At 33.1% G+C, this 27,183-nt stretch overlaps 1 protein-coding gene across 6 annotated transcripts in view; it reads right to left on the minus strand.

Annotated features, from left to right (window-relative positions):
• LOC106081092 (maternal protein pumilio) overlaps positions 1–27,183 on the minus strand; it is an 809,199-nt gene that overhangs the window by 371,748 nt on the left and 410,268 nt on the right. For 2 of the 6 annotated variants that reach the window (XM_013242818.2, XM_013242817.2), the window contains exon 1: positions 2,097–4,904. The exons of 3 other annotated variants lie outside the window; for them this stretch is intronic. In XM_013242818.2, the coding sequence (XP_013098272.1) occupies positions 2,097–2,243 (147 nt within the window). In that variant the 5' untranslated portion in view covers positions 2,244–4,904. Of the gene's footprint in view, positions 1–2,096; positions 4,905–27,183 lie in introns of those variants that run through there. One more of the 6 variants, XM_013242820.2, reaches the window with a different exon arrangement.

The following is a 27,183-nucleotide window of genomic DNA, read 5'->3' on the forward strand; positions in this document are numbered from 1 at the left end:
ATGATAAAAATTGGGTTCAAGTACCTATGTGGCCCTCCCGAGACCAAAACCGACCAAAAGTAGCGCTCAAAGTCAAAAGTTGCCCGATCGAGATAATAAGGGACTCAAATAAAAGGAATTCAGGAGTAAAGTATGAATATGATATTCAATATGAACATATGAATATGATATCAAAAATTGGGCGCCTTTCCAAGCCGTTAACTGCCCAAATTCAAAAGTTGCCCGATCGGTATAATATGGGACTCAAATAAAAGGTATTCGGGAGTAGAGTACGAATGCGATGAAAAAAAATGGTTTAAGAACCTAAGATGCCGCCCTGAGCCCAAAACCATCCCAAAAGTAACGCCCAAAATCAAAAGTTGCCCGATCGAAACAATATGGGACTCAAATAAAAGGCATTGAAGAGTAGAGTAGGAATAGGATATCAAAAATTAGGCCCAAGTACATAGGACACCATCCCAAGCCGTTAACTGCCCAAAAATACCGCCCAAAATCAAAAGTTGCCCGATCGGAACAATATGGGACTCAAATAAAAGGTATTCGGGAGTAGAGTATGAATGCGATGAAAAAATGAGTTTAAGAAGCTAGGAGGCCAGCTCGGAGCCCAAAACCGCCCCAAAAATACCGCCCAAAATTAAAAGTTTCCCGATCGAGACAATATGGGACTCAAATAAAAGACATTGAAGAGTAGAATAGGAATGGGATATTAAAAATTGGGCCCAAGACACTAGGGGGCAGACCCAAGCCCAAAAAAAAAATAGGCACTTTGGCCGATCACGCCAGTATGGAACTCCAATGAAAAGGATTCAGGAGTCGATTACGGGTTTGACATTAAAAATGAGGTTCAGGTAATGGGAGGCCACCCCACTTCCCTTAAACCCAACCAAAATGGAAATAAAATCCGATCATTGGGTTCAGCGTAAAGATTTTTGGAAGTTCATTACGAATATGAAATTGTAATACGTTGTCGAGTATCTAGGTGGTCCTCTACCCCCAAATAGGTTAACTAACAGATCATGACAATATGGGGATCAAGCGATAGATGTTTTTAAGTATCACGCTAATAAAGGACTCAAATAAAAAGTATTCGGGAGTCGATTACGGATATGACATTAAAAATGAGGTCCAAGTAGTAAGAGGCCACTCCAAAAATCCAACTACAAGCCAATACACCGTACAACAGATCAATATAATCATCGCAGCCAGTGCGGCTGCGATTTGGACAACATTTTCTAAAGAAATAAAGTTTTGACAAAATTTTTTAAAGAAATAAAATTTTGACAAAATTTTCTATAGAAATAAAATTTTGACAAAATTTTCTATAGAAATAAAATTTTGACAAAATTTTCTATAGAAATAAAATTTTGACAAAATTTTCTATAGAAATAAAATTTTGACAAAATTTTCTATAGAAATAAAATTTTGACAAAATTTTCTATAGAAATAAAATTTTGACAAAATTTTCTATAGAAATTAAATTTTGACAAAATTTTCTATAGAAAAAAAATTTTGACAAAATTTTCTATAGAAATAAAACTTTGACAAAATTTTCTATAGAAATAAAATTTTGACAAAATTTTCTATAGAAAAAAAATTTTGACAAAATTTTCTATAGAAATAAAATTTTGACAAAATTTTCTATAGAAATAAAATTTTGACAAAATTTTCTATAGAAATAAAATTTTGACAAAATTTTCTATAGAAATAAAATTTTGACAAATAAAATTTTGATAAAATTTTCTATAGAAATAAAATTTTGACAAAATTTTCTATAGAAATAAAATTTTTATAAAATTTTCTAAGAAAAATGTTAAGAGCAAAATAAACTTTTAATAAAATAAAATTTTTATGAAATGTTGATTTTTTCAAAGTTTTTATAAAAATTTGAAAAAATTTATTATGAAAATTTTCACGAAATTTTTTATAAAAATTTTCATAAAATTTATTTTTAAAAATTTGATAAAATTTTAAAAAGAATAATATATTGAAAAATTTTTCTTGTTCCTTTTTGAAATCTTTTCCCATTTTTCGTGTTTTTTCCTGAGTCCTTTTTTCTTTAATTTCTTATTTTTCTGATATGCTTGCTAAACACTTACAATTTGTTCCTTGAGGTCCTTGGTACGAGTTAGTGGTCCCAACCATTGATGTAATCCAATATAGCGTTTTTGTACTAATTTTAAAGCCGGTGCTCCTTGAGCATAGGGGCCGCCCAAAAGGGCGCTGGCCGTTTCTAAAACCACCATTTTATCGCTGTCGGAGTTATGATTAAAAAGTGATGTTGCAATTTTTAAGAAGTTTTACTGAAGCAGGATGCGGTGGAAGCTGGAGTTTTGTATAATTTTCTTTTTGGTTTTTTGTTTTCTGGGAGCACTGTATGGATAATGTGATTTTTGTTGTTGCAAAAATCTACTTGTGGTGATAAAACTATAAAACACTTCTAGTGCGGCAAATATTTATATATATTTTTTTTTGTTTTAAATTTTTGCTATAATTGATTGCCTTTTTTTTTAATATTTGTTTATAGATTTATATTTTGCGTTTTATTTTTTTCTCTTTTGCCTTGTTATGTGTTATAATCGGATTTTAATCCAATTTCCATTTGTTTGCGCCACTTCAATGCTGTTGCTTTTCACTTGGTTTGTGGATGGGTTATCCTGTTTACTTTTTTTGGTTTGGTTTTGGTTTTCTAGGACGAGCTGTTAAGTTAAGCTGAGCTCTCTGGGTAGCGTGCGTTGTTGTGTGTGTTGTGACACGTTGCTTGAAATACAAACAGAATCAGCCTCAACTTTGCTGCAACATCACAGTTTCATCGTCCTTAACACCACAGCTATGGGTGCTTGTGTCTAAAGGGGGGCGTAGTGAATGAATTTTAAATCTTTTGAAATGGCTTTCGAGCACGTTTCTTGTTCAAATAACAAACACAAGGATTTTTAATTAAATTTTAATAATTTTTCTACGTTTTTTTTTCCAATTTATTATTTTGCAAAACAATTGCTTCAAGTGTTGTTAAGAGAAGAATATTTTTTTGATTATAATTTTCAATATGGTTTTGGGTTTCTCAACAGAAAAAAAATGTTATAATTAAATTTTTGTGCGATTTGTATATGGTTTTTTTTTTGTGCGTTTAAACTCCCTTTCTTAGAGTAGGAAATTCACAATATTTTTTAATATTTCAATTGAAACCTTTTTGTTTTTGTTTTTTTTTTTGCTATTTATTTGAAATACTTTTTCTCTGCATTGAATATTATCCCAGGCTTAGTGGGCTTGGGCCATAACTACCAGCTGTTGCTTTGTTTTGAATTTTAGAGCATAGTTTCAGGCGCTACAAGTTTAAAGCATAGTCTCAGGGGCTATGGCTTTAAAATTCTGGCAAATTTTTCAATTATTTCATTTGTTGTGTGACTATAATATGGTTTTTCAAGAATTTTTAGGCACAAAATTTTTTAATTTTTTTCTTTCAAAAGAAGACAAAATACACACACTTGCACTAAATAAAGCAAACAAAATTTTTCCGCAAGGAAGATAGATTTTTTTTCTTTTGGATTTTCAAAATGCTTTTCTATCATAAGCTTTGGTTTTCTCACAAACTTTTGAAATCATAGATTTTATTTTTTAAATTTTCAATATCATAAAGGCCAAAAATTTATAAAACATCAATTTCTTTGATTTTGGTATTTATTTAAACGAAAACGAAAACACCGAAGCCGTTATAAACACCCACATAGAGAAAACAACAATATTTTCCACATAGAAACGTGCGAATTTTTTTGATATTATTATTATTTTCAACGAGAATTATTATTTATGCGTATTATAAACAAATAAATTTCCCATGAACCGTAATGTTCAAAGTTCCATCGCGAACTGAAGTCAGAGCCAGCGTAAGATTGACGGCAAACGCATACAAAACAAGAATAGCAACAACAAAAACAGCAGGCACATACAAGAGGCGAACAACAATACGACGAAGCCGAAAAACGAAAAGAACCTTTTATGACAACAAAACATACGCTCACTAGTATACCCCAGAGAGCATACTTAATTTGAGAGACTGATTCAGACAACCAGTGAGAGAGAGAGAGGAAAATTTGGCCAAAAAGAAACTCTTATAACACCTAACAGTAGCATTTAAACTAAATTATAAGAATAACAACACACGTTAGGCCAAGTCATGAATATAAACGAACAACAACAACAGCAGCGTCCAAAAGTCTACACAAAACAATAAAAATATATTCCGTTATCATTGCACACACCACCAGTGTATACAACGTCATGTTCACTCACCTCACCAATACTAATAGATTATGGGGGAAAATAGTTTTCTTTCACATTCTCTTAATCTACCCACAGACACACCCTCCTCTCTGTGCAACAAACGGCTACTCTTATGAAAAGAAATTCTTGCCATGAGTTTGGCAGTGCCACCCAACACCACCAACACAACAAGCATTGACGTGAAGCCGTTATTTTGTTGGGGTTTTATTGTTCTCTTTATCTCAGTTGTTCAACTCTTCTCTCCTCTCAAATCAAAACAAAACTGTTGCTTGTCTGTGTTGTTGCTTTTCAACACAATGGCTAATGATGGCGCAAAAGTGGAGACTTTTTCTATTGACCGAATAAAAGAAAGAAACTCTCTTAAATTATAGGTGCTGGCACACATCACCTCATTACTCACTTGCCAGACCAAGAGGAAAGAGTTGCCAACTAATAAGTTGTTGAAAGATTTTAAGAAAGCAAAGCCTAAAAAATGCAAAAATTAAATAAGAATGGATAAGATGAAATAAAATGAAATAAAATAAAACGAAATAAAATAAAACGAAATAAAATTAAATGAAATAAAATAAGAATTGTGCCCTCTAGAGGCTCAAGAAGTCAAGACCCCAGATCGGTTTATATGGCAGCTGTATCAGGTTATAGGCCGATTTCAACCATACTTAGTACAGTTGTTGGAAGTCATAGCAAAATATTTCATGCAAAATTCCAGCCAAATCCAATAAGAATTGTGCCCTCTAGAGGCTCAAGAAGTCAAGATCCAAGATCGTTTTATATGACAGCTATATCAAAACATGGTGCTCATCGCCCCGCTCATTATAAATCTGTTGTATTATCCTTACGTTGCACTCTTTCCCCATCGCAGTCCCCCAAACTACTGATGCGTAAGTAAGTATTGGTCTAGTTACGCTCCTGTACAGCCAGTGGAATATTCCCGGATTCAGGCGCCATTTCGAGCCTACGACCTGTTCATATGGTGCCCAACATCTGTAAGCCTTCTCGGTATGCTTCCGAATGTAATACTTCCCGTTCAGTTTCCTGCCCAAGATCACTCCTACGTGTTTGACCTTGTCGAATATCAAAATCGTTCTGATGAGGAAACGTGATGCGTCAAATCGGCCTACATTTGTCTTCCTCGTGAGCAGGCAGATTTCAGTCTTTTCTCATATGCCGTATGCCATCTCTAAGACCATTTCGGATCCAAGTGGGCTCAACTACCACCTCAGTCAGCATCCGTTATAGGTATTTATGGTTGTTGTTGTTGTTGTAGCTAACTTTTCAGGTGGAGGTTGCGATCCTCGTCAAGCTCCTGTAAGTAAGCAAGCTCGTTTCGGACCAAAAGACAGATCGCCGCGGGAACATGATGGTCATTGGTTAATTAAAGGCGCTACCAACTCGTCTTGTCATATCGAACATTATAGGCACTCAGTATTTGTGCAAGAGCCGGTCTGAGACTATCCGCTCGATACCGCTGATTGTCCGCGACTGCCGTTGCAGCTATTCCATATGGAACATTCCACTATCCGCAACCTATGGGCGTACACCGGAAGCTCGCATCTAAGCTTCTCATGACAGCGATGAACACCACACAGATCAGACCTCAAAGTTCCAGCATGTGTGGTACTCACAGCTATCCCGTGCCGGGATAATTATGATGGTCATCCATAAGAGTGGCGAGAAAATGCCCCCTTGTGGCATGGCCTGTGCCACTTACTCTTTTATATTTGTCATGAGTTTTTTCATTTATGCAAGTCATTATATTTTTTATTTTACTTTATTTCATTTCAATTCATTTTAATTTATTTTCATTTTTTATTATATTTTATAGCATTTTTTTTTTTTTCAATTTTATTTCTCTTTTTTTATTTTTATTTTCGTTCTCTTCTGCTTTATTTTATATTATTTTGTACTTTATTTGGTTTGGCAACTCGTTGGCAACACTGTTAACTGCGTACTTTACGAACCATCAATTCTAATTGGGCGGTAAGTAATTCATCCAGCTGTTGCTCTCTTACATTCTCAGTGCACATGCTCCATTATGGGGTTAATGGTGGGCACAAAGAAAATAAATCGCTCACTTTCATTTAACCTCTTTGAAGCCAATAGTCTCTCTCTCTCTCTTTCTCTTTTAAAATCAGTTGGGGTTTGAAAGTGGGGCTTTTTGCTCTCTATGAATTCCAGTTGGTTCGTTTAACAAAAAAGTGGAAAAAACATAAAAGCATGGTGTGAAGATGGTGGTCATAAATGTTTTCCATGGTCTGTGTAAGTTTTTCCGAGTTTCCAGCTAACCAACCTGTTAGCTGGTGCTTGTTTTTTATTTTTTCTTCTAGCCATTTCTTACTCCGCATGAGTTTTTATATATTTTTTTTGTTTTCTTAGACTATTTTCTTCTTATTATTGATAGGGGTTTTTGTTGGTTTTTTGTTTATGCTGCACTTGGTAGTGCTGCTGTTAGTTGTAGTTGTTGGAAATAGCTATCGGATATACTAACTTGACTTGGCCGTTTTGGGTTGTGTGTTGATTTGTGTGCGTGAGTGCTTGATCAACAGTAGTAGTAAATGTAGCAATGCTTCAGTGGATATGGCTTTTTTTTGTGGTTGTTTGTTTTTTTTTAGTTTAAGAAGTTATTACACCAAAGGCTTTAAAGTGTTTCTTTTTTGTTCTTTTTTTTTAAATTTTAACTTAATTATGGAAGAAAATACTGTGTAAAAACAATAATAAAAACCAAACATGATTTTCTTTCTAAATGTAATGCCTTGGGGCATTACATTTATGCCGAAGATTTTCTCTTATGAGAGACGAGCGATGAGATTTTAATGATAACAAGCAGATTGAAATTGTAAATTAAATGACAGACAACAAGTGCTTCGAAAGTTGAAGGAGTATGATTTTGGGTAATATGAAAAAGGGGGAAGAATTGAGAACTTCATGAAAATTTAGTCTTTGGAGATTATTTCATTTATATATGTTGTCTTGACAAAAAATTTTATGGAATTTCTTGGAAATTTTGCGTTTAGAGGGAATGTCGCGGAAATATGGTCTTCAGAAAAAAATTTCATGAAAATTTTGTCTTAAGAGAAAATTTAATGAAAATTTTGTTTTAGAGAAAATTAGAACATTTCATGGATATTTTGTATTTAGGGAAAATTTCATGGAAATTTTGTCCTTAGGTAAAATTTCATGGAAATTTTGTCTTTAGGTAAAATTTCTTGGAAATTTTGTCTTCAGCAAAATTTCATGAAAATTTTGTCTAACGAGAAAATTTCATGGGAATTTTGTCTTTAGGTAAAATTTCATGGAAATTTTGTCTTTAGAGAAAATTTCATGAAAATTTTATCTTACTAGAAAATTTCATGGAAATTGTGTCTTACGAGAAAAATTCATAGAAATTTTGTCTTACGAGAAATTTTCATGGAAATTTTGTCTTTAAGGAAAATTTCTTAGAAATTTTGTCTTTAGGTAAAATTTCATGAAAATTTAGTCTTTAAAGAAAATTTTATAGAAATTATGTCTTCAGGAAAAAATTCTTGATAATTTTGTCTTTAGGGAAAATTTCATGGAAATTTTGTCTTTAGGTAAAATTTAATGGAAATTTTGTCTTTGGGTAAAATTTCATGGAAATTTTGTCTTCAGGTAAAATTTCATGGAAATTTTTTCTTTAGAGAAAATTTCGTGGAAATTTTGTCTTTAAGGAAAATTGCATAGAAATTTTTTCTTTAGGTAAGTTTTCATGGAAATTTTGTCATTAGGTAAAATTGTTTGGAAATTTTGTCTTTAGGAAAACTTTCAAGGAAATTTTGTCTAAAGGGAAAATTTAATGGAAAATTTGTCTTTAGGGAAAATTTCATGGAAATTTTGTCTTTGGGTAAAATTTCATTGGAACTTAATGAAAATTTTGTCTTTAGGGAAAATTTCATGGAAATTTTGTCTTTTGGTAAATTTTCATGGCAATTTTGTCTTTAGGGGAACTTTCATGGAAATTTTGTCTTTAGAGATAACTCAAAGAAAATTTTGTCTTAAGAGAAAATTACTTGGAAAATTTGTATTCAGGGAAAATTTGAGAAAATTTTGTCTTTAGGGAAAATTTCATGGAAATTTTGTCTTTAGGTAAAATGTCATGAAAATTTTGTCTTTTGGAAAACTTTCAAGGAAATTTTGTCTTAAGGGAAAATTTCGTGGATATTTTGTTGTTAAGGAAAATTTAATGGAAAATTTGTCTTTAGGTAAATTTTTATGGAAATTTTGTCATTACGGAAACTTTCATGGAAATTTTGTCTTTAGAGATAATGTCAAGGAAATTTTGTCTTTAGGGAAAATTTCATGGAAATTTTGTATTCAGGGAAAATTTCAAGGAAATTTTGTCTTTAGGGAAAATTTCAAGGAAATTTTGTCTTTCATGGAAACTTTGTTTTTAGGAAAAATTTCAAGGAAATTTTATCTTTGGAGAAAATGTTGTTTTTAGAGAAAATTTAATGAAAATTTTGACTTTCAGGGAAATTTTCATGAAAATGTTATCTTTAGAGAATATTTCATGGAAATTTTTATCCAATTTTCCTTTACAAAAATCCACCCCATTTCAAATATTTCTTTTAATTGCTAAACCAAAATCAATAAATATGAGGGCTGCAGCATTAGACATAATGAGTGATGTTTTAGGGGTTCACATCCTGTTAAAGTGGAAAATATGACACATGTTGCAATGAACTCAGCAGAAATTTATTAACCAACAAAGAGATGTTGGTTCAAAATCAAAATCTACAGTCATAATAATTTCAAATTGTATGTAATTAGGGGCAATGGCGAGTAACATGCTTTCTTACATATGCTTGGCATTACATTGCAGTTTGAGTTTCATTGGATTCCTCAAACATTCTCATTACAATAGAAAATTGAAAAATGAGGAAGCAGCAGCAGCAGCACCCGCAGCATTATACATGTTCTGTAGCCCACCTACATAAAAATGGAACCATAGAATACAACAAATCACGACGGAAATCCACAATGTTCATTCACCCACCCCCCCACCACTCCCCTGGAAACTAGAATTTATTTAGTAACGGACTATGAAGAGTTTAATGGTCAAGCTAACCACCTCACATACTACTTTCACACACAAACATGCATAGAGAAAGAGAGAACCTATAGAGACTAAGTCGACGATCATCATGAGGCAATGCCAAAGGAGCAACAACAAAAAAAACATTCTATCCGATTTGGGTGAACATGACTGACCAACTAGAAGAAGAATGGAGAAAAGCAATAATTATGCTGGCAATGTGGCTTGGCACAGAAACACAAAAGTGCTTGGTGATAGAAATACGACAGATACGAGGGTGAATTGAAGACGAAATAGTTAAAGACACAAAACTGGCATAAGTCCACAAATACGCCTCAATTTTCCAAAGACATAATTTCATGAAAATTTTCTCTTCTAAGATATTTTCTCTAAAGACAAAATTTCTAAGAAATTCTCTCTAAAGACAGTTTATTATTCGTTAGAAGTTCCAACTACTGTTTTTTGGGTACCGTAATGTCTTGGTTGGTATATGTGTCCGATCGAGGGTTAAAGGGGGGATAGACCTCCCCCCAAAACTTTGACCAAAAGTTGCACTATAAACCTGACTTTTTTTGATTTATTTCTGTGTGTATGGGAAAAAAAGAGGAAGTAAACCAGTGCTCAAGATTTCAGCGGTATACATGTATACAGGGGCTGCTATATAAGTTTATGGCCTAGACAACACCAAGTGCTGCAAGGTACAATTCTAGGCAACACCAAGTGCTGCAAGATACATTCTGACATTTCCATTGGAAACTTCGACATTTTCTAGCATAATCGTATTCAGAACCTTTTAACGTGGGACCATCATTTGTGTCGTGTACAGTGACTTGAAAACATAAATTCCACAATAAAATGGAACTAACTCGTAAACATATTCATGCGATCAATGTTCACAACTTTCGGCTTGTTTTGGAGCTGACTCCATGGGAGTGGAAAAAGTGCTCCGACAATTGGTTTGAGTGCATACAGAAAGGTATAAATCAGGCTGCAGGATACTTTAAAAAACAATAAAATAATTTTTGATGATAAATATTTTAATTTGCCTGAAATGTATAAATCAGCCCTCGTACTGAGGTGTGATGGGACTTGAACAGAGTCTAAACAACGTCAGTTTTATTATTTTTCGTTAAGAGCTTCAAATACTGTGTTTTTTTAATTTCGTTTTGTTTGATTGGTATATATGCCCGATCGAGGGCTTAAGGGGAGATAGGCCTCCCCCCAAGCCTTTGACAAAAATTTGCACTTTCAACCTGACTTTTTTTGGTTTCGTGGGTAAGCTCCTGTGTTGGACAAAATGAGGTAGTGAACGAATCCATAAAATTCCGTTGACTGTGCCGCAAGTGGGGACAAGTTCGTGGTTACAGCAGCTACCATGTCAGACAGTCACGATCTCGCCGTAAGTCAGGTGACGTTGAAAGCATTAAAGTTTGTCAAGAAGTGGCTTTTCTGGATACCAGGTCACCGGGTGTGTAGTAATAATTATAGTCGATGATGAGTGCGAGTGTTATAAGAAAAGAGGTTGCCAAAAACCTGCCTTGGGGGCCATAAAGGCTCCTCAGAGGTTATAGGGTTTAGTGGAGAGGGTTTTATTCCCCTAAACGGCCCCACCAGGCATGTGTACCAATCAGCATGATGTGGTACTCAAAATTAGGTAATAATAATTCCTTAAATGATCCCGAGTGAAATTTAAACTGGTATGAACTGAAAGGGAAGGAAAGTCTCCCCTTACTAATAGGTAAGGTTAGAGTGGCAGCCTTTAAAGAGACTCAGATAATTTTTGAGATATCACTGCAGCTTTAGACCAAAGTATTTAAAATTTCCTTTTTGGGTATCTGGGCTACCCGGTGTGTAGCCAATTTTACCGCTTTACTTAGTCTAAATTTGGGTTAATAGTTGAGGGAAGGATCTTATTCCCCTTAACGGCCTCACCAGTCAGGTGTACCAATCAACATGATATGGTACACAAAGTAGATAATAATAATCCCTTAAATGATACCGAGTGAAATTTAAACTGGTTTGAGATACAAACTCTATAATACTGAAGGAGAAGGAAAATCTCCCCTTGCTAATACTGTGCCATTAAAGCCGATATGGTTCGCAGGGGTATGCAGTTTGTGAAGAAATCAGAGACTTTACAAAAACAGCAGCTTTAAGATGGAAAATTTTGGATATCCAATGGAAGGGGGGGAGGGCCATAAAGGCTCCTCAGAGGTTATAGGGTTTAGTGAACGGAGGTTTTCACTATAATGTAGGTTCTGGAAGCGATTTCGCGGTAGGAGCAGTAACACTGTTAGACAGACACTGTCGATGTGGAAATTAAATTGCAATTAAAAGCTTTAGTTATAACAACGTATTGTTTCAATTGGTATATATGCCCGATCGAGGGCTTAAGGGAAAGCCTTTGACAAAAATTTGAACTTTCAACCTGACTTTTTTTGGTAGTGATCGAGTCCACAGAACTTGGACAGTATACAATTTTTAAATGTTTGATTTTTTTTTACCACGACGCACTTCACCTGTTGTTCAAACTAAGTTAACGGTCGGACCGATTCCGATATTATTAGAAACCTAAACTCCCAACATGTGGGAGTTTAGGGTGCCATAAAACATTACTGAGGCAAAGCAAATGGTTGAATATATGATAGTAGGAAGTTAAATCATCTGAGTCGGAAAACGAACTTCGAGGAGAGTACTAAGAAATAGTTGTAAGTGCTCTATTTCTATTATAGCCCAGTCGGTAGGTGTGTGGAACTTAGCCCAATTTTGGCTTGATATCAGGTTATTGAAATGGACAATCTCAGGATGATGGGAAAAATTGAGTGAAGTGCTTACAGGAGTAAAGGATGTACCAGAGGATTCACTTAATACCATCGTCTAATGCCAATGCTGATATGAATTCAGCTACGAGAATATCGCCAGACTGAGGAATTTAACAACTTAGCCCAGATAGTTTGCTTCTAGATTTTGGAAGATACTATGGCCATGAGAAATTTTCTAATATATTTTAAAAGTAGGAATTTCCTCTCCCCTTTCAGTTCAAGCTTTCAAATACTATTTTGTAGTACCATATCATCTTGGTTGGTATATGTGCCTGATCGACGGCACTGGGAAGGGATAAGCCTTGCCTTTTGTACTTTTGATTAGAATACCATATTGTCATTACGATACATGGCCGCTTGAAGACTAATAGGGGGATAGGGCCTTCCCCTTAGCATTTGCACTAGTTTTGAACTATAATTTGAGTTTCTTTGATAATTCTTAAGGGGAGTAAGCATATGGGTGGACTTAGATGAGCCAATAAACAAAAACTAGAATTTTTAATATTCTGGTAAGGGGAGAGTCCTTCCTCCTTATCTTGCCCCCGGTAACCAAGATTTTCCATCTTTAAGCAGCTGTTTTTGTAAAGTCTCTGATTTCTTCACAAAATGCATACTCTTGCGAACCATATTGGCTTTATTGGCATATTATTAGCAAGGGGAGATTTTCCTTCTCCTTCAGTTTTATAGAGTTTGTACCTCATACCAGTTTAAATTTCACTCGAGACCATTTAAGGGATTATTATTACCTACTTTCGAGTACCATATCATGCTGATTGGCATTCCTGACTGGTGAGGCCGTTAAGGGGAATAAGATCCTCCCCTCAACTAGGCAACCCAATATTAACCCAAATTTAGACTAAGTAAAGCGGTAAAACTGGCTATACACCGGTTAGCCTAAATACCCGAAAAGGAAATTGTAAATACTTTAGTCTAAAGCTGCTGTGATATCTCGATGGAATTAAATTATCTGAGTCTCTTTAAAGGCTGCCACTCTAACCTTACCTATTAGTAAGGGGAGACTTTCCTTCCCTTTCAGCTCATACCAGTTAAAATTTAACTCGGGATCATTTAAGGAATTATTATTACCTAATGTTGAGTACCACATCATGCTGATTGGTACACCTGCCTGGTGGGGCCGTTTAGGGGAATAAAACCCTCCCCTCCACTATTTACCCAAATTTAAACTAAGTTTCAGAGTTTCTTCTGAGTTTCTTAGGTAATAAATATACCGATAAAATAGACTGTGCATCCGTGAGTTCATATACCCGAAATGGGGATTTTAAATAGTAAGGGGAGGGTCCGAACCTACTTTCTGTAGTCTGACGATACTGTGGTATTCCACTGGAAAAAATTACCTAAGTGAGTCTGTTTAAAGATTGCTTCTCGAACATAACCTATTCGTAAGGGGAGACCGCCCTTCCCTTTCAGTTTTTAAGAGTTTTTAGGTGTACCAGTTCAATTTTTTCTCGAGATCATTTCGGTGATTATTTTCTGATAATCTACTTTTCAGTACCATATCATGCTGAATGGTTCTCTTGCCTGCTGAAAGGTCGTTAAGAGGAGCGACCTCTGTCCTAATCCATGAATCCAGATTAAGATTAACGGCCTAGACCACTATATTTTTCGTCAATCGACTCGTTCGCTTATTCTTTGCAAACAGCTGTTTTCTCTTTATAAAATCAGCTGTTTTCTCTTTATAAAATCAACTGTTTTCTCTTTATAAAATCAGCTGTTTTCTCTTTATAAAATCAGCTGTTTTCAATGAATTGGCAAACGAATCGAGTGACACAAAGAAAACAAAGTTATTGGTCTAGGCCGTCAATTTCACAGTTCCTTCCTGAGTTACTTGGGTAATAAGTGACATTGAATTCACATCGGTTAGCCTATATACCCAAAATGGAAATTTTGGTTATGAAGGTAAGGCGCCCAATCTACCACCCGCCCTCTTCTATAAGTCATTAGAATTTCTTTTCCGACGAATATTCACATAAATATATCATTGAGGAATATCTGCGTAACTCTAACTGATTTAAAAATAAGGGGGAAGGTCGGCTCCCCTTCAAAAGAAAAAGCTTATTTCTATGAAATTTGGGTCTGGAACCATTTGCATTTCTTTTTTATTGCTAAATTGCTAATTTTCCAACGAATATACCATTAAGCAATGCCAGGGAGAATTTAAATGGTAGGTTGACAAGGGGAAGGTCCGCTCCTTTTCCGAATAATGTTATTGGCGTACGTATTTCTCTCAAGTTTGATATCTGAAACCATTTGCATGTCTTTTCCGGCAATTACATACCATTAAGGAATACCGGGAAGTCCTTTATTGATAGGTGGGTAAGGGGGAAGGTCTGCTCCCCTTTAGAAGAACATCACTTTTTGGCGAACCTCTTTGAAGATTCTACATAATTCACTTGGTTTTCCTATTTCGTAAGTTGGCTTAAAAGCCCGCTGGAGCGTTTTTATCGCTTTGGCGGCCCCCCTAAAACCTTGAGATTAAGTTTTAGACCTACCAGGGTAGTGTACACATTTTCATTAATAATTCTGCGGCTCATCCCAGTAAATATCCCGATATTGCAGAGTAGCTACTTAGGCGTTTTTGTTTTTATATTTCAATCGCATCAAATTTTTCGTTAGAACTATTTTTTTTTTTAATTTCTCATTATTTTTCTTTTTCTAATTACTTATATAAATATTTTTCCCATCCCAAAGATTACCATTCTATCACAATTTCATACACACTTTAAGCCTTAAATGTCCCCGACAATAGGCCATTCCAGTAGCAATTGATGACTCAAGCATTTTTTAATAAAATTTCTTATCGAAAATCTTTGGTTTAACATTAAATTTCTCCAGCCTGCTCTCGTATGGTGTAAAAATCGGGGTGTCTAAACAAAAGACCAATGCGAGAACTGAACTGCCCACCATGATGTTGAAGCTGATGATGATGACTAGGCTGATAATGAACTTAGGAAACTAATATGGTCAATAACCAATAGGGTACAAATTATTTAGCATGACTTGTTGTTGCCAGTAAATGGTTGAGGGGAAAATAGAAACCCTTGGGTCTTTGTAGAAGGTATAGACAGACAGACATACTTCCACATTAGCAAAGAAAGGCGAAATGTGAGTGAGTGAGTAACTAAGCCAAGTGTAATAGAAAAGAAGAAGAACAAACATAAGAAATGGCCCAAACACGTTACGGATATGGCCACAAACAAACAATTGACGTTTGGTCGAAAAAGTTCCCAGCCCAGCAACAGCTAGCTAGCCAGCTAAACCATCATCACCATGCTCAGCTGCAGCAGCATCATAGCCACATCATCATCATCATCATCGCCATCAGCACATATAACGTGAGGGAACAATGTAAACAATTTGTAAAATCTTAGCATGTCGTTTAAACGGCAAAAATAACAACAACCACATTTAAGGCAACAAAAAACAAAAACTGAGAAAAGAGTTGAGCTAACGAAACCTAGGCAAAAAATCGAAACCACACACCCTTTCAAACACTTGGAAAAGATATTAGACATGGGATTGAAGTTTGCATTCACATATGGGATGTGATAATGTTTTGTGGTTCTTCTTGGGATCGGTTTGTTTGCCCCCACCTTCACCACAGGGATGTGGCCAAGATTATGAGATGGCATTACCATGTAGCAACAGCAGCAGAAAAAGTAGCAACAACGAGCTTCGGTAAATAGCACAAAGAAAGATTTAACTTTGACCACTGAAGAGGCTGCAGTGGAGTTTGTGCCTCATAATAAAGGCTATGTAATGATGATCTTGGCTTAAACCTACTATAGCAGCGAGAAAAAAGAAGTGTCAGAAAACCAACAATAATGTTTTACAAAAAATGCAGAGAATATATGGAGGGAAAACAACAAAACGACAAAAGATGATACAGTGGGATAAATTGGAAAAAAAAATAATTTAAAAAAATATATATTCTCAAATTTTTTAAACGAAAATACCCAAAATTCCCAGCACGGAAAAAAATTAAAATCGTGATTTTCCATACTAAAATACCACTGGAGAACTCTAAGACTACAAACAGTAAATCTTTAAAAAAAAAAAAATAAAAAAATTTTTCCCAATTTTTTGACGAAAATACCCAAAATCCCCAACACGCCAAATATTTCTCAAATCGTGATTTTTCTATTAAAATGCTAGCGGAGGCCCTCTAAGAGTTTAAAAAATAAGTCTTTTTAAAAAAAATTTAAAAATACTTCCTACATTTTTGGACGAAAATACCCAAAATCCCCAAAACGGGGAAAAAATGTTTTTGGGATCGTGATATTTTATACAAATACTATAAGAATCTCCAGGGGCTTAATAAATAAGTCTTCTTAAAAAGAAATTAAAAAAAGTTTCCCATCTTATATGTCAAAAATACCCAAAATCCCCAACACGGGAAATAATGTTTATAAGATCGTAATTTTTTTATTAAAAGGCGAGCGGAGGCCTAAAACCATCTAAGAGTTAAAAAAATAAATCTTTAAAAAAATTACCAAAATTTTGGACGAAAATACCCAAAACTGCGAAAAATTTTTTTAAAATCCCAATTTTTTTAGCAAAATATTATTAAAGGCCTAAAATCAAAATACCAGTGAATGGTACTAAGATTTCAAAAAATTTGTCCTAAAAAAAAATTTTAAAAATATATCCCAAATTTTTTGCCGAAAATACCCAAAATCCCCAACACGGCAAATAATGTTTTTCAAATCGTAATTTTTTTATTAAAAAGGCAGCGGAAGACCAAAATTCTCTAAGGGTTTAAAAAACAAATTTAAAAAAAATTCCCAAATTTGTGGACAAAAATACCCAAAATCCCCGAAAAAGGGAAACAATGTTTTTAAAATCGCGATTTTTTTAGCAAATAACAGTAAAGGCCTAAAAACCTCAAAAAAAAAAGTTTTCTTAAAAACAATTTAAAAAAAAAACTTTCCCAAATTTTTTGAACGAAAATACCCAAAATCCCCAACACATGAAAAATGTTTTTAAGATCGTGATTTTTTATACAAATGCCGGTAAAAACTTCTAAGGGCTTAAAAAAAAGTTTAACAAATGTTTCCCAAATTTTTGGGCAAAAATACCCAAAATCCCTAAAAACCCTATTTTTTTAGCAAAATACCAGTAAATCTTCTATTGGTAAAAAAGTTTCTTAAAACTGTTTTTTATAACAACTATCCCAAATAGTTTGAATGAAAATACCCAAAATCCTCAATATGGGAAAAATGTTTTTGGGATCGTAATATTTTATACAAATACCAGTGGTGGCCTGAAAACCTCAAAGGGCTTTAAAAATAAGTCTTCTTCAAAAAAAGGGTTAAAAAATATGTCGCAAATTTTTGGATGAAAATACCCAAAATCTCCAACTCGGGAAATAATGTTTTTAAAATCTAGATTTTTTTATTATTCAAATAACAGTGAAGGCCTAAGTCACTTAATGGAGGCCTAAAACACAATCAAATATGTCTTAAACAAACAAAAAAAAATCCCAAATTTTTTTACGAAAACACCCAAAATCCCCAGCACACAAATAATGCTTTTAAATTCGTGATTTTTTTATTTAAAAATCACTGGAGGCCTAAAAATCTCTACAGCTTACAAAAGTAAGTTATCTTAAAAATAAAAAAAAAAGTTTCTAAAATGGTTGACTAAGGGAAGAAATATTGTTTTTGAAATCGTGAAGCCTAAAACCTTCAATGACAAAAAAAAGTAAGTCTTCCAAAAAAATTTTCCCAAATTTTTTCAACGATCCCTTTGTGCGATGTGCCACTTGAAACAACTTTTCGAAGATAAGTTTTACAAGGCAAAAGTGTGTAAGCACTGAACAGACTTTTTTGAGTACTCGCCAGGATTCGAACCTAGATGTTCAGTGTCATTGGCGTCACTAGAAACAACTTTTCGCAGAAAAGTTTTACCTGGCAAAAGTGTTTAATCAGCACTGAACACACTTTTTTGAGTTCCCGTATGGATTCGAACCTAAATGTTCAGTGTTTTAGGCGCACATGCCCTACTGTGACCCCTCTGTGCAAAAATTATGTCAAGAAAACCGATTTTCCAAAGGCTATTAGCGCATTAGCCTCAACCACACATTGTCAACCTTAAGTGACTCCTTGGGTTTCAATGGAGAAACCAACAAAAACATAACCAAATGCTCTTAGTGACCAAGGTAAAACAATGGCAATCATCAGGCATTTTATGCTTATGATTATTTGCTGCAGCTGAGAATTTTCTATGCCGTTTTCTTTTTTTTCCGGTTTTTCCATGACTCCAGCGAAATGGCAAAGTAACGGTTAATAATGCAAGAGAAAATCAAGGAAATGCAATAAGACTTGAAGCAAACAAAAAAAAAAAACAAGTTCTTAACATGGCTTATAGCAGTGCCAAGTCGTGGCATAGAACTCTGGTCGTAGAACAAGAAATTCACGAGCTGCTCATCTGACAGCTATCAAGATTTTGCAACGGAGATTAACTTTTAAGCCAAGATGGAAGAAGCGAGCGCTTAAGCACAACACTCTAGAAAAACGAAGCGGAAAAAGGTAATGACGATGATAATGATGATTAGCAGCTAAACAGGCAGGCAGTCAGTTCAACCATTTTCCGTTTTCCTATAATGGAACGTTAGTTGGTACTGGGTTCAACAAAACCTTAAGTAATGCCTGAGTTCATTTCTTCAGCCCCTTTCTTGCGTCACACTTCAACTATGCTATGCTATTAAGGCCAAGTGTTTTGGGCTTTAGTGTTGCTGATCATGGCCAATACCATGTCATGATGACCAAAAGATACTTTTGTTGAGATATTCTTGCCATATTAAGAAAGTCCATATTCTTAGAGTTTCATGGTCTTAATTCTCGAGAGAATAATTAATACATGGGCTTAAATTTAATAATAAATTGCATTTCTCAACTAATTTTTAATTCACTTTGAGTTTGTGAACATTGCGGGAGTTGTATATCAATTACCATAACATAACATAACTACAATTATTAGTTTTAATTATATTACATGAAAGGGGATTTTAGAAAAATAACGTTTTACTTACCACCGTTCACACAAAAATATCAAAATTTGTTTAATAACATTATGAAGCATACCTGAAAAGAAAGAAAAGAATATAAAACGTAAGGGATCATGATTCATATATAAAAAAAAATTCTATACATAAAATTTTCTAAAAAATTTTCCGAAAATTTTCCATAGAAATAAAAAATTTCCCAAATTTTTCTATAAAAATAAAAAATTTTCCGAAATTTTTCTATAGAAATAAGAAATTTTCCGAAAATTTTCTATAGAAATAAAAAATTTTCCGAAAATTTTCTATAGAAATAAAAAATTTTCCGAAAATTTTCTATAGAAATAAAAAATTTTCCGAAAATTTTCTATAGAAATAAAAAATTTTCCGAAAATTTTCTATAGAAATAAAAAATTTTCCGAAAATTTTCTATAGAAATAAAAAATTTTCCGAAAATTTTCTATAGAAATAAAAAATTTTCCGAAAATTTTCTATAGAAATAAAAAATTTTCCGAAAATTTTCTATAGAAATAAAAAATTTTCCGAAAATTTTCTATAGAAATAAAAAATTTTCCGAAAATTTTCTATAGAAATAAAAAATTTTCCGAAAATTTTCTATAGAAATAAAAAATTTTCCGAAAATTTTCTATAGAAATAAAAAATTTTCCGAAAGTTTTCTATAGAAATAAAAAATTTTCCGAAAATTTTCTATAGAAATAAAAAATTTTCCGAAAATTTTCTATAGAAATAAATAATTTTCCGAAAATTTTCTATAGAAATAAAAAATTTTCCGAAAATTTTCTATAGAAATAAAAAATTTTCCGAAAATTTTCTATAGAAATAAAAAATTTTCCGAAAATTTTCTATAGAAATAAAAAATTTTCCGAAAATTTTCTATAGAAATAAAAAATTTTCCGAAAATTTTCTATAGAAATAAAAAATTTTCCGAAAATTTTCTATAGAAATAAAAAATTTTCCGAAAATTTTCTATAGAAATAAAAAATTTTCCGAAAATTTTCTATAGAAATAAAAAATTTTCCGAAAATTTTCTATAGAAATAAAAAATTTTCCGAAAATTTTCTATAGAAATAAAAAATTTTCCGAAAATTTTCTATAGAAATAAAAAATTTTCCGAAAATTTTCTATAGAAATAAAAAATTTTCCGAAAATTTTCTATAGAAATAAAAAATTTTCCGAAAATTTTCTATAGAAATAAAAAATTTTCCGAAAATTTTCTATAGAAATAAAAAATTTTCTATAGAAATAAAAAATTTTCCGAAAATTTTCTATAGAAATAAAAAATTTTCCGAAAATTTTCTATAGAAATAAAAAATTTTCCGAAAATTTTCTATAGAAATAAAAAATTTTCCGAAAATTTTCTATAGAAATAAAAAATTTTCCGAAAAATTTCTATAGAAATAAAAAATTTTCCGAAAATTTTCTATAGAAATAAAAATCTTTGCGAAAAATTTCTATAGAAATAAAAAATTTTCCGAAATTTTTCTATAGAAATAAAAAGTTTTGCTATTTGAGAGAACATCAAATAGACAAAAAATGTCAGCGGTGGTTATCTTCTCCTAATGATGGGGACATTTGTGAGGTACTATGCCATGTTCGGACTCGGCTATAAAATGAAACATGAATTGGACAGCGTTCATTGATATATGAGAAGTTTGCCCCTATTCCTTAATGCAAAGTTCAGAGACAAATTTGTGCCTCCCTTCACTCCGCAGGGTATATGTGAATTGTAACAGATATTTGCAGAGTATATATCCCTAAGCTAGGGAGCCAGTGTGCCAGTTCAGTCCGTGTCACATTATCGAAAACTCAAAATCTCATATGTTTTTAGGATAAACACTTTTTTATGTTGTGATATCCCAAACATGACCGCATACTTTGGCAATGACAAACCAAGATCCTTATCTAACTCCAAGCTTAAATGTGCATCATTCCCGAATCTCAAATAGGACCGCTTATTTTTCTTACATTGCCACTGGAAAGCAATGCTAAGTCCCTTCTCTATCTCTACAATAAAATCTTGATACTCTAATTATTCCACTTAAGAAGCTACACAAAACATTAACAAATTAGGTGAATAATTAAAACAATGATTTGAAAAATGTTTTTGTTCTTAATTTTGAACAGACAGAAGTTGTTGTTTATTTGGGGGCCTTTCACATTCAGACCTCAAACAAACAAAAAAAAAAACAGAGTAGAGAGCAGAAAGTCAACAACAAAATAACAAATTACAAGCACCAACAACAACGACAACACCAACTGAAAGATCATTAATTTTTTCTAAATAAAAATTGTAAAAAAAAACTGGAAAAAAATCTTAAAAGGGGAATGACATTATAAGCCAAGCTTAGGGTCTGGTGCCATCAACGGCATCTAAGCAGAAACAGCCATAAATGCCAAAGCACAAACGCACACAGAATCGTCGCATTGGCAACACATTCTTCGAAGAGCCATAAAAGAGAAATTTTTGGGGAAAGGGAAGTAGGCAATAACTCTCTTTTGTCAAAAAAAAAAACACACACACAAAACACCAAGAGGAAGAAGAATCTTACAAAAGCCAGGAAACTTATGGAAGGCAATTTTATGTTATAGGTACTTGGTAGTAACAACAACAACAATGACATTGCAGCAACATCATCAAGCAAACGGCCTGTAGCAACAACAACAAAGGAGCCATAACTCTGTTTGTTTTTGTACGTTTTAACCATGGCTTAACACACAAAAACAACGGGGCCAGCAAATACTATAAGAACGACAGCCACAACAACAATGGCAAGAAGAAAGAAACAGATGACGAAAAGAAAGAAGAAGGGGAACACAACAAGCAAACACATTTTTTCTACTTTCCAGTCAAACTACTTTAAGTTCGTTCACCGCAAAAGTGAGCTACTTACAGCGAAGTCGTCGCAACGATGTTAATAACAAACAAAGCGCAACGTCATGAAGATCAACAACAACAACATCGCGCAACGACTGGGCAGAAGAAAAGTAGGCAACTGCGCAGCTGCACCTAAACACTGGCTTGGGAATTAAATCTAAATATTATGGTTGGGCAACAACAAACAACAAGAACACCAACAATTACTGTTGTTCAGCCGTTTAACTAGAAAAGCTATTGGGTAAGGCTTTTGGTTGGCAAAGAACTGGTAGGTCGAAGAGCTCCCCACAAAGGGCTTGTAAGTTGGTTATGCTGTTATTGGTGTTCGAGTTGATGTTTAAAGGTTATTGCCAAATAGTGTTGCCAATTTTGTGCACGATATAATGGAAATAAAGTAAAATAAAATAAACTAAACTAAAACAAAATAAAATAAAATAAAATAAAATTAAATAATTAAAAATAAAATAAAAAAACACAAAACAAAATAAAGTAAAATAAAATAAAATAAAATAAAATGAAATAAAATAAATAATAAAATAATAAAAATAAAAAATATATAAAATATGCAAATTTTCCCCATGAACATTCCACTAAGGAAACTTGTCATATATCAATGAGTGCAGTCCGATTCAAGTTCAAGCTCCGAACGGCGTGCCGCTGTGCCACACCTCTTTGGAGAGAAGTTTTACATGGCATAGTACCTCACAATGTTGCCAGGATTAGGAGGGGAAAACCACCGTTGAAAATATGTTTTTATTTTATTCCGAAAATATAATAAAATAAAATAATATGAAATATAATAAATGAAAAAATAAATAGAATAGGACAAAATGAAATAAAATAAAATAAAATAAAATAAAATAATATAAAATAAAATAAAAATAAAAATAAAAATAACATAAAATAAAATAAAATAGGAAAAAATAAAAAATAAATAGGAAAAAATAAAATTAAATTAAATTAAATACGAAAAAAAAATAAATTATTATTTTAATTTTTATTTATTTTCTGTTCCTTATACCCACTACCATAGGAAAGGGGGTATACTAACCTAATCATTCCATTTGTAACATCGCGAAATATTGATCTGGACATAAAATACATATATATTCTTAATCGTCTCGACATTCTGAGTCGATCTAGCAATGTCCGTCCGTCTGTCTGTCAAAATCACGATAGCGGTTGAACGCGTAAAACCAAACGCTTGAAATTTTGCACAGATACTTAATATTGATGTAGATCATTGGTGATTGCAAATGGGCCATATCGATTCAGATTTAGATATAGATCCCATATAAACCGATCTCCCGATTTGACTTCTTGAGTCCTTACATGCCACAATGTTTGTCCAATTTGGCTGAAATTTTCCATATAGTGTTTTGTTATGACTTTCAATTGCCAAGTACGGTCCAAATCGGTCTATAACCTGATATAGCTCCCATATAAATCGATTTCCGAATTTGACTTCTGGAGCCCTTACAAGCCACAATTTTTGTCCGATTGGGCTGAAATTGAGCATGCAGTGTTTTGTTATGATTTTCAACAACTCTGAGATGCATGGTTTAAATCGGTCTATAACCTGATATAGATCCCATATAAACCGATCTCCCAATTTGATTTCTTGAGTCCTTACAAGCCGCAATTTTTGTCCAATTTGGCTGAAATTTTGCATGCGGTTTTCTGTTATGACTTCCAACAACTTTGCCAAGTACGGTCCAAATCAGTCTATAACCTGATATAGCTCCCATGTAAACCGGTCTCTCGATCATCCTTGTTCGGTTCCTAGAAGCTTTAATTTTTGCTGGTTTGACAGAAGTATGGAATGTGGAATAAAATTGTGCCCTTCAGCTTTGATATATTTTGTATAAATTTTTAGCAGAATCCCACCACGGGTTCCCAAGATTCGTTCCGGCCGAACTTAGCACGCTTTTACTTGTTTTTGTGTATTTTTAGTTTTTGTATTAATTCTTTTTTTATTTTTCATTTACTTTTTTATTTTTTTATTTAATAAAAAATAAAAAAAATAAAAAAATTAATTAAAAAAAATAAAAATAAAAAAAAAAAATAAAAAAAATAAAAAAATTAATTAAAAAAATTAATTAAAAAAAATAAAAAAAATAAAAAAATTAATTAAAAATTAATTAAAAATTAATACAAAAATTAAAAAATTAATAAACACTTAGATTAATTTTTTAATTTTTGTTTTTTATTTTTTTTTAATTAATTTTTTTTTATTTTTTTTTTTCTTTTTTATTTTTCATTTTGTTTATTTTGTTTTATTAAATTTTTCTTTTCAATTTTTATTGTTATTATTTGACAATTCTATTTACAATTTTGTTTTTTATATTGGCCTATAAAGAAAACGCTTACCTCATTTCTTTTTGAATATCAAATTGTACATCAAGAAGCAAAAGAAGAAGTTAAAACCTCAAAAAGGTTTTGTTATTTTTTTAATTTTATAGTTCCAGCTTTACTCCTTGCCTATTTCATAATCGTTCTTTTGTTTATCAATCCGAATGATGGTGGTCATTATTGCGATGACTGTGACCGCTGGCTTCATAGGTTGTTAAGAAGAAAATTGTTGTGGCAGGGCAAATGGGACGGTTGAATGAACTGTCTTATGGTAATTAGCGGTTTTGGAAGCGATCGTGTGATATGCAGAACATAGTGGCGTTGTTATTTAGAAAAAAATGTAGAAAGAAATCTCAAAAAATGTCACATAAATAAAAAGGTAACACTTTGAAATACCCAGTTTATATAGCAATTTCTTGAATTGGCTAAAAAATACAAAAAAAAACAAATTTTTATTTGATTTTATTAAAATTTGAACTGTGCGTTTAAAAAAAGGCCTGCTATAACCAGGGTAATTGTGATTCAATCCTTGGTAATCCCTTTTGCTATAGCCCTTTATGTAGACTAAACCAGTGGCTTTGTCCCTATATAAAGCTCACTTTATTATGGGATTCTGTTACAACTTCAATTGTCCTGCATTTTGGTCTGCTGTTATAAATATTCACGTTTGACCGACATAGTTTGATATTTTAATATAGTTAGTCTTCATAGAGATACAGCCAGGAAGACTTTAAGCCTGCATATTGCTGCCGCTTTTTGTTGTTAGTCTATCGTTTCGTTCCAGGTAAATAAAAATCACCACAAAGTGTGGCTATAATCGTTAATGTTGCACCTCTTTAGTATGGTGTTCATTTTGGCTGATGGGTGGTAATGGCGGTCGGTAGATGATGGTCATTGTTTTTTGTTGTTAGTGTTTAACGATGAACATTAGAGCCACATGAACTCAAAAACTGCATTGCATTGCAATACACTCATCTGAATGGGCGGCCAACAATAACATCTGCAACTACAGTATCAAATGGGGCGAACATGGTCACTGGCGGCAATCATCCATACCATGATTTGTATAAAAGAACACAAACAAGCAGATAAACACAAAACATAACACAGCATGTCCACAACAAACTCCTACTTTGTATGCAGCAATAGAGGCAAAGCCAAGTACCTTATATTCATTAAATTGGGAATGTCGCTCGCTCTCTCTCTTCCTCTCCCACCAGAATAATCAATCATGAAACGGTATCACCCTCAACTTACCATCACCACCCACCACATTCAATTCATGTTGGTCACGAAGCTCAAGACTCATAGCCTAGGTAAGCATAACAGAGAAAGCAAGGCAGAGAGTAAGGAAGGTGAGAGTAAACTCACTAAGCTAGACTCATAGCAAGAGTGAGAGAAAAGGAGAGAGTAAGGAAGGTGAGAGTAAACTCACTAAGCTAGACTCATAGCCTAGGTAAGCACAACAGAGAAAGCAAGGCAGAGAGTAGGGAAGGTGACAGTAGACTGTATTATAGTAAAAAAGAGAATTATATGAGATGACACTTAGTCATAAAGCAGTCGTCGATTAAAAGAAGTTCAGCTAATCAATTGAACAAAATCGATTAATTACTTTATATACTAAGTAATTAATCGATTTTTAGGCGTTTTGAAGTCACTGTGCTTTTTCCCATGCTATGCCTTAATGGTTTGGGTTTAGTTTTGTTATTGCGGCCTCTTTTCATTCCCATTGACCGCTGCTGCTAGCTTCAAAACCAAATTGTAAAACTTTATAGTAGCGTATCAAATTAAATGCATGGTTGTGGCTTTTTTTAATGATTTGGAAAATAAATGAGTTTTTTCATTGGAGATAAGTAAAAAAGAAATTAAAGGCACAAGTTTAAATAATTTTATAAGGTTTTTCTAAAAAAAATACCAAGCTGAGTTAAACCAGGCTGAATCTTGGGTACCCATGATTGCATTTGCATGGTTTCTATTTTTAGACCAAAACTAATAAAGGATGATGAGAGGCTCTACAATAAATTCCATGGATTTTTTATATATTTGCATAAGTATTGCTGTCTGTAGGTACTCAAGAAGTCAAATCGAGCTAAAGCATTATTTAGGAGCTTAATGGGATAAGAATTGCACCATATAGGGGTGCAAGAAATATAATCGGGAGATCGATTTATAAGCATTATATAACAGGTAACGTAACGATTAGATCAAAATTGACATAGACGTTGGAGGTCACAACAAAAGTCATTGTGCAAAATGTCAGCTAAATCGGGTGACAAAAGCGCCCTCTACAGGCTCAAGAAGTATTATCGAGAGAAGGGTTTATATGGGAACTATATCGGGTTATAGATCGATTCAGACCATACTTAGCATGGTTGTTGTAGGTCATAGAAAAACTCATTGTAGAAAATAGCATCCTAATTGAATAATAAATAAGCCCTCTAGTGGCTAGAGACGTCGAAACTGGCATCGGCTCATATGTATGCTATAGCGGATTATGCACCGATTCAGATCATACTTGATGTAGACGTTGGAGGTCATAGGAGAAGTAATAGCGTAAATTTTCGAAAAAAAAACTGTATAACAATTGCGGCCTTTAGGGACCGATTTGAATTCTTAATCGGGTAGTATATCAGGAAATATGGGAAGTATATCAGGCTATGGACCGATTTTAGCCATATTTTACCGAGATGTTGAAGGTCATATAAGCTATCGTGCAATAATGCAGTCAAATTAGTTGATAATTGCTCTCTTTAGTTGCTCA

This window comes from Stomoxys calcitrans, chromosome 2 (genome assembly GCF_963082655.1).
Source record: "Stomoxys calcitrans chromosome 2, idStoCalc2.1, whole genome shotgun sequence".
NCBI lineage: Eukaryota > Metazoa > Arthropoda > Insecta > Diptera > Muscidae > Stomoxys > Stomoxys calcitrans.